At 39.1% G+C, this 12,174-nt stretch overlaps 1 protein-coding gene across 17 annotated transcripts in view; it reads left to right on the plus strand.

Annotated features, from left to right (window-relative positions):
• The window catches only part of LOC103103694 (zinc finger protein 260-like), a 197,825-nt gene that overhangs the window by 143,320 nt on the left and 42,331 nt on the right, over positions 1-12,174 (plus strand). For 5 of the 17 annotated variants that reach the window (XM_016422663.2, XM_056825523.1, XM_007492413.3 and 2 more), the window contains one exon: positions 2-4,721. The exons of 10 other annotated variants lie outside the window; for them this stretch is intronic. In XM_016422663.2, coding sequence (XP_016278149.2) covers positions 2-1,995 — 1,994 coding nt within the window. In that variant the 3' untranslated portion in view covers positions 1,996-4,721. Of the gene's footprint in view, position 1; positions 4,722-7,484; positions 9,936-12,174 lie in introns of those variants that run through there. 2 more of the 17 variants (XM_056825532.1, XM_056825524.1) reach the window with 2 other exon arrangements.

The raw sequence follows: 12,174 nt of genomic DNA on the forward strand, positions 1-12,174 counted from the left end.
GAGATCAAGTTTAACGTGAAGGAGATGGGTACAAAGTTGAGCATTTTTGCAGAAGAATTTCACCAGGAAAGATCCATAGGTCATGCTTCCTGTGACTTCAATTTGAGGGAAAAATGTGACTCTGATATCAAGGCAGAGAGATATTCAAAGAGTTTCTATGAATTTGATAAAGAAGGAAAGAATATCAGACAATATTCATTTCTGATTCAGTGTAAGAAAATGAACCCAGGGAAAGACTGTTCTCAGCATGGTAAATATGGAGAACCTTCCAATGAACAGATAGAGCTTATTGAGTCTGATGAGAAACCTCCCCAAGTAGAAGCCTATCAATGTACTCACCTTGAGATGGTGTTCAGATCCAGTTCAGAGCTCATTCAGCATCAGAAAAGTCGTAGTGAAGGAATCCTTTATATACATAATAAAAATGGGAAGACAACCCCAAAGCCAAGGTTCTTGGATAATCAGATACTTCCCACCAGAAAGAAAGCTTATGAATGTAATGAGTGTGGAACAAACTGTACTGATTATTCATCTCTTCCTGACAAACCTCAATTTCAAAGTAGAAAGAAACCATCTGCATGTGATCAGAGTAAGAATCTCTTTGTTTGGAAGTCAGACTCTCTTAAATATCCAGAGATATATACTAGTGATGATCCTTATAAACATAATGAATGTGGAATAGCCTTTAGCTATATGTCACATTTTATAGACCATCAGAGAACCAACAATGGAGAAAAACTTTATGAGTGTAATAAGGGTGGAAAGGCTTTTAGGAGCAGCTCTAATCTTAAATATCAGGAAAAAATGCATATAGGAAAGAACCTTCATGAATGTAATCAGTGTGGAAAGGCTTTCACAGGAAGAACTACTCTTAAGTATCATGAGAAAATCCACACTGGAGAAAAACCTTATGAATGTAAACAGTGTGGAAAGGCTTTCACAGATAGGGGCTATCTTGCTACACATCAGAGAATCCATACTGGAGAGAAACCTTATAAATGTAAACAGTGTGGAAAGGCTTTTACATGGAGGGACTGTCTTGTCAAACATCAGAGAACCCACACTGGAGAGAAACCTTATGAATGTAAACAGTGTGGAAAGGCTTTCACAGATAGTGGCTATCTTGCTACACATCAGAGAATCCATACTGGAGAGAAACCTTATGAATGTAAACAGTGTGGAAAGGCTTTCACAGATAGGGGCTATCTTGCTACACATCAGAGAATCCATACTGGAGAGAAACCTTATGAATGTAAACAGTGTGGAAAGGCTTTCACAGATAGGGGCTATCTTGCTACACATCAGAGAATCCATACTGGAGAGAAACCTTATAAATGTAAACAGTGTGGAAAGGCTTTTACATGGAGGGACTGTCTTGTCAAACATCAGAGAACCCACACTGGAGAGAAACCTTATGAATGTAAACAGTGCGGAAAGGCTTTCACAGATAGGAGCTCTCTTGCCAAACATCAGAGAATCCACACTGGAAAGAAATCTTATGAATGTAAACTGTGTGGAAAGGCTTTCTCGGTGAGGGACTCTCTTGCCCAACATCAGAGAATCCACACTGGAGAGAAACCTTATCAATGTAAACAGTGCGGAAAGGCTTTCACAGATAGGAGCTCTCTTGCTACACATCAGAAAATCCACACTGGAGAGAAACCTTATGAGTGTAAACAGTGTGGAAAGACTTTCACAGTGAGGCGCTATCTTTCCGCCCATCAGAGAATCCATGCTGTAGAAAAACCTTATGAATGTAAACAATGTGGAAAGGCTTTTGCAGAGAGGGGTCATTTAGCCAGACATCGGAGAATCCACATTGAAGAGAAACCTTATGAATGTAAAGACTGTGGAAAGGCTTTCACTCAGAGGAGTTCTCTTTCCATCCATCAGAGATTCCACACTGGAGAGAAACCTTATGAATGTAAACAATGTGGAAAGGCTTTCACATGGAGGCTCCATCTTGCTTCACATCAGAAAATCCATACTGGATGAATGTCCTCAATGTGGAAAGGCATTTAGATATGGCAGCAGTCTTTGGAGTCATAAGAAAATTCATACAGGTGTGCAATTTCTAACCATTGAAATGCAAGTAATAGAAACAAAAGTTCCAAGCCAAAAATAAATAGGTTCATTGAGGCCTAGTCTCACAATAAAGCCAGACTGGTGCTATATTTAAAATTATGAGGCTGTTTGTAGCTTTTAAGTAACTTTTAAGTGAAAAATAGTAGTAATAGTAATAGTAAAGAGAGGAAAAAGTAGAAGAGAGGTACTTAACCTTTCTAATCTGCATGTGCTATTATGGGCCTGTAACCCAGTAAGGATCCCCTCTGCTCCTCCACTCCAATGCAACTCAATTTCCTGACCATTTCAGCTTATAAGCTCTTTACTCACTATCACGTATCACATCTCAGGAACCAATCATAGTTTTTAAATTTTCCTCAGCTGCCTAGAGAGGTGGTGCCTGTGGAATCAATCTCCTGTCTGTAAGGGGTAAAATTTATGGTTGGACTGAATATATTTTTAGTTGGTCACCGGGGATTTAAATTCTAAATCTCAATGAAATACTCAGGTTAGAATGGAATTTTATGGTGTTCTCACGGCCTCAAACAAGGAGGGGTGGGGCGGATTTTCAGATTATTAAATCTAACGTGGCTTTCAACGATAAGGCCAACTCCAAGATGAGGGGTGTCTCCAGAGGCTGGTACCTCAAGAAAAGCCAGGAAAGGGCAGTCAGCCTTTTCAGTCGCCATGTGACAGTCTAAGGGAAGCGGTCTGAGGTCCCACACCCTGCTAATCCACAGTCAAGTTCCACAGTGGGTCTGTGTCACAGGAAGTGATGTAAAATCTAAAGGCAGTTCTTTGCATCACTTCCTGTGTCTTACAAGTACCAATGGTGGCTTGAACTTGGCTTTGGACTACCCAGGGGATCAGTCACTTGTTTCTGATTTGTCATTTGCTAGCACACACAGACCATAGTCCTTCCTCCCTCACACTTAATCCTTAAGTGGGGGTGTATACATATCTTGTTAAAATTCTAAAGACTGAGCAGGATGGAATAAATCTAAAATTCACATCTCCTTGATTTTTTTACTGCCTCATCTGAAACTCATCTATAACTGAATTTACTCAGGGGTATTTGACCTCCAGGTCACTGAGTGATGACATTAAAAAGGAGATACTGAAGAGAGAGAAATTTGCTTCCAACACTGGTCAAGACCAAAGACCCAGACCCTGGCCTTGTGAGAGACCTCCTTTATACCCAAAAGACTAGCACAACTTGTATACCAGTTTAAAAATAAAAAGGATAAAAATAACTCATGACACCAGTCATTAGACTTGGATAGGTTGGGAGCTCAAGTGACTGGCTAAACACGTCCCCTCCAGATTACATGCTGGAATAGGTGTTAGACCTAACTGCTAGGTCTAGCTGCATAAGAATAAAACATTTATGGGACTAGGATACATGTTTAAGGCCTTATGCTGACTAACTGATTATATCAAAGCCGTTGTTTACTTGAATCTTAAAACTTGGACTAAAATAATTATGAAAACATAAGGAGTATTATTTCTCTTATGCTAACCTAACTTGCCATCCTTAAATGATAACTACAATTAATTCAGTACTACTGCCAACATTAAACTATCATAAACTGAACATTTTTCTATTGAATCGCTTACAATCTAGGGGACGCTACCAATGGGGGAGAGATGGGAGTATTATAAGTAGCTACAACTTATGTTAGTATAGGAGAATATTGATTAATTATTAGGTGTTACCATAAGGTATGAATACATGTTATGATAAACAGTAACAGCCAGCCTGTCGGTTGGACACAGATGCCTCAAAATAACAAGCTGATGACAAAACCATTAGGTAATTGCTCAATTGCTCAATTCAATGAGGGTCCTGATGTGACAGTTGTAAACCTCAAAATCCCTTATAAATGTTGGAAATTTCACCATTGGGATATTTCATACTTGGTAAATTTCTTACTGATAGTCTATTGGAATGGGAACCCCATTGGCATGGGAGGTTCCTTCTCTTCCCTTCTTAAGATTACTTTAGGACAGAAACCTTTTGCTGAATAATGGAAAGGACTTTGACCTATGCTTAAGCATAGAACAGGAATTTCTTTGAATCATGATTGATTTTAGAATTGATACAATGGAGATACTTGGAATCAATCTCCACCCTATTTAGTCCTAACAGGATTGAGTAAGGGCTGCAGCCTAGATCAAAGATTTAATCATTTGAAAATATGACCTTCAACAGACATGTGCAAAAGCCAGAAACCTCTGGGCGGTCCTGGGTTAAGCTAGAGCCTCCATTGGCACAGGGAAATTGATGAACAGTGATTGGTAGATGGGAGAACTGAGGGGAGGAACTTGGATGGTTTCCTTAAAGATAGGAGGGTCTGAAGACTTGGGGAGGAGATTGAGGAGTTTGGTCGGAGTGATTGCAGTGTACTCTGAGAAGCTTGCTCTGAAGGAAGCTGAAGGTGGGGGCCTCTGAGACTGTTTCTCCATTTTGGTCACGTGAGTGATAGGGACTGATCTCTTTTCTTTTCCCCAGCTATCTAAGGGCTTGGGCCTTTTGGCCCAGCCTAAACAGAAGGGGTATTTAAGCCCTATTCCCTTCTCTCCCTTTTTCTCTCTCTCTATCTCTAATTCCTTTCTTCCTCCTATTGTAATTAAACTCCATAAAGATTGACTGCAAACTTGAGTTTTCATTTAGGAATTACATAGCTGAATTCCTTGGCGACCTTAAATTAATATATATCAGTCTTTTAAAGTGATTCCCTTGTCACATTGTGGCTGACCACACGAGAGTCTAAAGAATCCTCTCAATAAAACTTTTGAAATTCCTTGCCTTTTTACTATACCGACTCACCACTTAGTCCTTTTTTTTTTTAACAAAAAACTTGGCTTAAAGACATAGCTGCTAGAACACGTGAGTATAAAAAACTTTTTCTCTTTTCTCCTTAAGTTAAATTGGAATCAGCAGTTTTTTCTTTTTCTTCCCTTTAATCTTAAGGGACAGCTGGGTAGCTCAGCGGATTGAGAGCCAGGCCTAGAGACAGAAGGTCCTGGGTTCAAATCGGACCTCAGATACTTCCCAGCTGTGTGACTCTGATAGACAGAAAACAGCTGTTTTAAATCTCAGCAACAGGACTCTAAAGTCCTGGCTGGAAGAGCTGTTTCTAAATATCCTTTCCCTTAAGGAACAACTTCCTGGATTAGAAAAAAAAAAAACCTGTGGAAAGTTTGTTGCTTTGTCCTGCTCCCCACGTGTTTTATGAAATTACAAAATATACATATAAAAATGAGTACTACATTCTTTGACAATTATATGGCAGCTGAAGAAGTAGGGGCATTGAGGAATGAAGGATACCTCCAAATTTTTATATTAATAGGTACTGTCATTTTTGTACTCCTCAATACTATATTTAGAGATGAAAAAATAAAAAAAATTGAGGATAAAATAAAACAAAATGAGGATAAAATAGAAAATATTGAGGATAAAATAGAAAATGTTGAGGATAAAATAGAAAAAAATGAGGATAAAATAGAAAATATTGAGGATACAATAGAAAAAATTGAGAATAAAATAGGAAAAATTGAGGATAAAATGCAAGCCCAATTAGAAGATCTAAAAAGTTTCTTACAGGATCAATTGGCAAACAACCACTCTACCAGAAACAGACCTGTTTCTGAACCTTTGAATGAGGAAATTTCCTTCCCTGAAATAGAGATGGAAAACACCTTCCCTATAGCCCAGTTAACAGACTGCTTCTCTCGTGTAGTGCAAATCTTGTCTGAATTTAATCCCCAAAACCCTTCCCCTGCAATCCCAGTTTCTCATGTTCCCTCTCCTACAGAAAACCAAATTCCAACGCAAAGGAGATCTTGTCCTCCTAGAGAAACCTGTCCTTGTCAAACTGACCCACAGGTGCAAAATTTAACTCGAGGCCTGTTTCCTCTAAGAGAAGTACCTGAAATAGGACGGAATGGGGATGTGGTGACTTTAAGACATAGGATACCGTTTACTCCCCAAGAAATAAATGAATTTACACGAAATATCCCCACATATGAACAAGATCCTTTTCTAGTAACAAAAAAGATGGGAGACATATTTTTTCAGTATAATCCGTCTTACAAGGACGTTGAGAGCTTACTCCAGGCTTTTTTAAGTGAACGTGAAAAAAATAAAATAATTGCTCATGTCAACAAAACCTGGGGGCGTAATGCAGCACATTGGCCATCTCAGGATCCCGAATGGGACTATAACAATCCTGAGGATTATCTACAACTATACCGTTGTAGAGAGGCCATCCTCATGGCCATGAAGGAATGTGCAGACAGTACAGATAAGTGGATGGAACTGGAAAAAATTAAGCAAAAGGACAAAGAAACACCCTCCAGATTTATGGACAGAATTATCGAGTTTGGGGACAGATACTTAGATTGGGACTTAATTAAAGAGAGTAGTTTAAGACAAGTTAGAAGAATCTTTGTAAACAATTCTTGCAAAGTAATTAAAAATTATTTTAAAACACAATGCCCAAGATGGTCAGATATGGACCTTGAAGAATTGCGAAAAACAGCTATATATGTTTTAAAGGGAAACAAGGAAAAGGAGGAAGAAAATAATGCTGACATGGAGGAAATGAAGAAAAAAATGAGATGTGTAATAGGATAACTAAATTAGAAAGTGGGCATGATAATGAACCAACGACAATTGCCCCTCTCCAGAAATCCAATTATCAATCCATTACTTGCCACTTCTGTGAGAAGAAGGGCCACAAAATGATGGAATGTAGAACCATTCTTAAGATGTTTGGAAGGAATACACAGTTTAATAATAGTTTTAGAAATAATAACTATAGAAATTATGATAATGGTTATAGAAACCAGAATTCTAGAAATTATAATAATGACTATGGAAATAACTATAATGAATATAGAAATAAGAACTTTAGAAACCAGAATTATAGAAATAGGAATTGGGAAATTAATGACAATGCTCAAATTGAAGAAAATTTTAATGATAATACTCAACAATATATGAGAAATGGCGCTTGTCCAAAAATTACTCGAGGTGCTAATGATCCTCAGAGAGGTGCCCTTCAGGAGGGTGCCCAGGGAACTTCCCAGTATAATAAAGATGATTCTTCTTAGATTGTATTGATTTTGTTGATATTAATTAACCTTTTTCAGTTTTTTTTCTCCTCTCCAAATAATAGGAAAGAATGAATAAAGAATTTAAGACTATGATTGGCAAATTATGCACTGAGACCCATTTAAAATGGCCTGAAATTCTCCCTCTGGCCCTATTTTATCTTAGAAGCAGGCCTAGAGGAGACTTACATATTTCACCATTTGAGATGCTTTTTGGACATCCGCCTATACAGGCTAAGCCTTTCTCCCCGGCTTATACATCGCTATTAGGGGGAGATATTACTATTGCTTCCTATATACAGGAGTTACAGCACAAACTACGTGAACTTCATGAATCCGGAGCTGCAGTACAAGCTGGACCATTAGACTTTTCTCTGCATGACCTGAACCCAGGAGATAAAGTTTATATCAAGAATTTCAAGCGAACTGGAGCAACTGAACCTTCATGGGAAGGACCATTACAAATATTATTAACTACTCCAACATCTATAAAGATTGGAGAAAGAGACTCTTGGATTCACTGCTCACATGTGAAGAAAGCATCTTCTTCTAAGACTGATTGACTGTATCCTATCATATGAATTGTGACTCTATCTTATCATATGAATTGGAGATAATAATCCATCGACAAATGGATGCTGTTTTTTTTTCAAGAATATATTGAATTACTGATTTTTTTCTTATTTTTTCTTATTTCTTTTCTTTTATTTTTTTATCAGAATATTTGATTTTTTTTCTCATTTTTTGTACTGAAGGTACACATAATTAATATTAATATTTTTTCCCTGCAGTAATACAAGTTAATATATATACTCTTGCTATAATATCAATATATGCCTAAAAGCTTTAAACTATGGGAACCTGCCATTTATTGATAAAATATTATAGGACTGTGATTAATGTTTGTGTCTGATTCCAGGAAAAGGGATAAAAACAAGGAGCACAGACTAAACCTGAATAGTGCCAATAGAGCACACAAGAAATATTAAAGTGAGACTCGAGGTTGCGACGCTTAACTTATGTTTAAGTCGTAGGACTTCCTTGTATCTACACTCTTTTCGAAGTACTCAAACAAGTACAAAGCTTGACTATCATGCTGGCTCCCTATATCTCTGAAGGAAAAAAAAATCAGACAAGGGAATGACATTTCCCCATCAAAATAGAATTCTAATTCTTTTCTTCTTATATTATGGCAAATTCCTGTAGTCTTGGCTACAAATGGCTAAGTGAAATATTACTGCATTCTGTCCTACGTACTTGTGGGATAGAAATTACTTTAAACTGGACCTATACAAGGTCTATTTTGGATTTTTCTTATGTTTTTGATTATTTTTCTATTCTTTTGATAATTGACACATACACCCCCATAACTGAACATTGCATTCTGAGCTAATCTTGATATTTTTTTTTAAATATACTTACTTCAGGGGGGATTGTATTTTAATTTAAAATCTAAGAATTTTTGAATTTTTTTTGTTTGAGATTGTATTTTTATAAAAATCCAAGACTTTTGTTTAAGATTTTACTTTTATAAAAAATTCAAAGATTTTGATTTTGTTCGAGAAAAGATCTTCAAGAAAGAAGCTTGAAACTTTTATATCCAGAGAATGATCTGTTGCAGAAAGATGCCGAAACCCTACACTTCATCAAGAAGATCAAGAATGAACTTTGGATGTGATTGATTGGACTGAACTTTTGATTGAACATTTATTGAAACTGTACACATTTATACCAAAAGGGACTGCCCCTAATTTGGCTTTCTGTCAATGCGCCTAGCAACCATTGGTTTTGCTTTCTTTTCTTTTCTATTTCCTCTCTCACTATTCTAATTTCTCCTAGAAAATTGAATATTGTGTATATCTTTAGTTAGAAGTGAATTTAGAATTACAAAATGATTATGTTAAATGATCAATGGGGAGACTAGTCTCCCAATGATCATCAGGGGGGATTGTAAACCTCAAAATCCCTTAGACTTATAAATGTTGGAAATTTCACCATTGGGATATTTCATACTTGGTAAATTTCTTACTGATAGTCTATTGGAATGGGAACCCCATTGGCATGGGAGGTTCCTTCTCTTCCCTTCTTAAGATTACTTTAGGACAGAAACCTTTTGCTGAACAATGGAAAGGACTTTGACCTATGCTTAAGCATAGAACAGGAATTTCTTTGAATCATGATTGATTTTAGAATTGATACAATGGAGATACTTGGAATCAATCTCCACCCTATTCAGTCCTAACAGGATTGAGTAAGGGCTGCAGCCTAGATCAAAGATTTAATCATTTGAAAATATGACCTTCAACAGACATGTGCAAAAGCCAGAAACCTCTGGGCGGTCCTGGGTTAAGCTAGAGCCTCCATTGGCACAGGGAAAATGATGAACAGTGATTGGTAGATGGGAGAACTGAGGGGAGGAACTTGGATGGTTTCCTTAAAGATAGGAGGGTCTGAAGACTTGGGGAGGAGATTGAGGAGTTTGGTCGGAGTGATTGCAGTGTACTCTGAGAAGCTTGCTCTGAAGGAAGCTGAAGGTGGGGGCCTCTGAGACTGTTTCTCCATTTTGGTCACGTGAGTGATAGGGACTGATCTCTTTTCTTTTCCCCAGCTATCTAAGGGCTTGGGCCTTTTGGCCCAGCCTAAACAGAAGGGGTATTTAAGCCCTATTCCCTTCTCTCCCTTTTTCTCTCTCTCTATCTCTAATTCCTTTCTTCCTCCTATTGTAATTAAACTCCATAAAGATTGACTGCAAACTTGAGTTTTCATTTAGGAATTACATAGCTGAATTCCTTGGCGGCCTTAAATTAATATATATCAGTCTTTAAAGTGATTTCCTTGTTACACAGTTCAAGTACAAAATAATTCCATTTTGAAGGATGGTATGTTCAGTATGTACCATTAAAGGTTGTCTTGAAGGGCAAAGGATAAAAGTTCATGCAGTGTAGATGTAAGCTCAGAAAATCCATTTCAAGACTGGGATCTAAAGACTTGTTTGTAGAGTTGCTAGTTGCCAGCTGAAGTGAGGGTTCATTCCACCCATGGCCTTAAGCTTCCATAGGAGGGCCAAGCACCTTACAGACAGTACTATTAGGTATACCATAAGAGAGGCAGAAAGGGCTGAGCAAGCTGCACTGTTTATTATAGGTTTCAAGGATGGGGTACTGTGGGATATCAATCGATCAAACATAACATTGACAACCAATTGCAAGATAATGCAATAGCAGGATGTCCTGGAAAGGAGCTCAATGATAAGACCTTCCCTGACAGTGGCACCAAGCTATCCAGCTGCTAAGTGTAGTTCTTTGTTATAACAAAGAAGGTCTTGAAATTGCTTGTTAGCCTTCCAGACTGCACCTATTAAGATCCACCAAATTCAATTCCCATCCAATTTGAGGATTCAGAAATCAATCATGTGAAATATTAGAAATATATCCTTAAGTCTGGTCCATGAACATGTTGCTCATTAGAAGTCAGCTTTTTAAATACATCTTTAATATCTTCATCCCCTTTCCTCTCCCATGGGGCCAAGGCCCCAGATCCCCTCCTGTTATGCTGCAGTCCATGAGGATGGGGGTCTGTCCTTGCCCTGAGGCCTCCCCAAGCCCAGGAAGTTGGTGCCTACCAGACCAAATCGGTCTGGAGTCAGGGAGGCCTGAGATCACCCTCTGAGGGACCCTGGACAAGTCACTTTACTCTGCTTGCCTCAGTTTCCTCCCCTGAGAAATGAGTTGCAGAAGTACATGATGAAGCTGCCCAACCTCTCTGCCCAGAAAGCCCCAAAGAGCGGGAATCAGACAGGCCTGAAGAGCCTAAGTCTAGCAGCCCTGCAGACACACACACAGACACCCCCAGACTGTCCTCTGTCCATCAGGGCTCTGAGCCTGGACACAGTGGCTGCTGCTGCCTTCTGTGGCCTCGAGGGCAGGAGGGGGTTCCTGGGACTCGCCCAGGCCTCTGAAGCTGGGCTGGAGGTGGTGCTGAAGGAGACACTCCTCAGCCAGCCCCCTGGGTCCCTCTCAAAGCAGAAGGAGCAGCAGGATGTTAAGAGAGATCCCTGAAGGAGGGGAAGCTGTGGGCGGGGAGCCTTGCCTTGGGCCTGGGCCCTGGAGGGTCAGCTGCTGCCCTGTGCCTCAGTTTCCTTCTCTGTCAGGAGGAGTATCTTGGTACTTCCTCCTCAGGTCCTGGGGAAAGATGGATCCATTCCCTGGTCAGCCAGTCTATAGACCCTTATTAGGCACCTGCTGTGTGCCAAGCCCAGAGGTGGCCTAATGAGCTCATTTTAATACTGGGAGCTTAACTGGAGGACAGCTATGGCAGCTTATTTTTTTTCTACCTTCTTGTGATGAAGACGCTTGTAGTTTGTAATGAGAAGACGTTCCTGCTTTTACTCCTGGCAATGTTCTACAAATGGTTATTGGAGTCTCATAAATGGCCTGAAAGAAGCCCACAAGTGTCTTGACTTGCATATGTATAAAAGTAGTTCTTCGAATCTGCATTTATTATTATTTTTCTAATTTTTATTTGGTCATTTCCAAACATTATTTATTGGAAACAAAGATCATTTTCTTTTCTTCCCTCCCCCCCTCCCACCACCTCTCCCATAGCTGACGCACGATTCCACTGGGTATCACATGTATTCTTGACTCAAACCCATTTCCATGTTGTTGGTATTTGCATTAGAGTGTTCGTTTAGAGTCTCTCCTCAGTCATATCCCCTCAACCCCTGTAGTCAAGCAGTTGCTTTTCCTCGGTGTTTTTACTCCCACAGTTTGTCCTCTGCTTGTGGGTAGTATTTTTTAGATCCCTGCAGATTGTTCAGGGACATTGCATTGACCCTAATGGAGGAGTCCATCACCTTCGATTGTACCACAGTGTATCAGTCTCTGTGTACAATGTTCTCCTGGTTCTGCTCCTCTCACTCTGCATCACTTCCTGGAGGTTGTTCCAGACTCCATGGAATTCCTCCACTTTATTATTCCTTTTAGCACAAGA

This window comes from Monodelphis domestica, chromosome 4 (assembly GCF_027887165.1).
Source record: "Monodelphis domestica isolate mMonDom1 chromosome 4, mMonDom1.pri, whole genome shotgun sequence".
Taxonomy (NCBI): Eukaryota; Metazoa; Chordata; class Mammalia; order Didelphimorphia; family Didelphidae; genus Monodelphis; species Monodelphis domestica.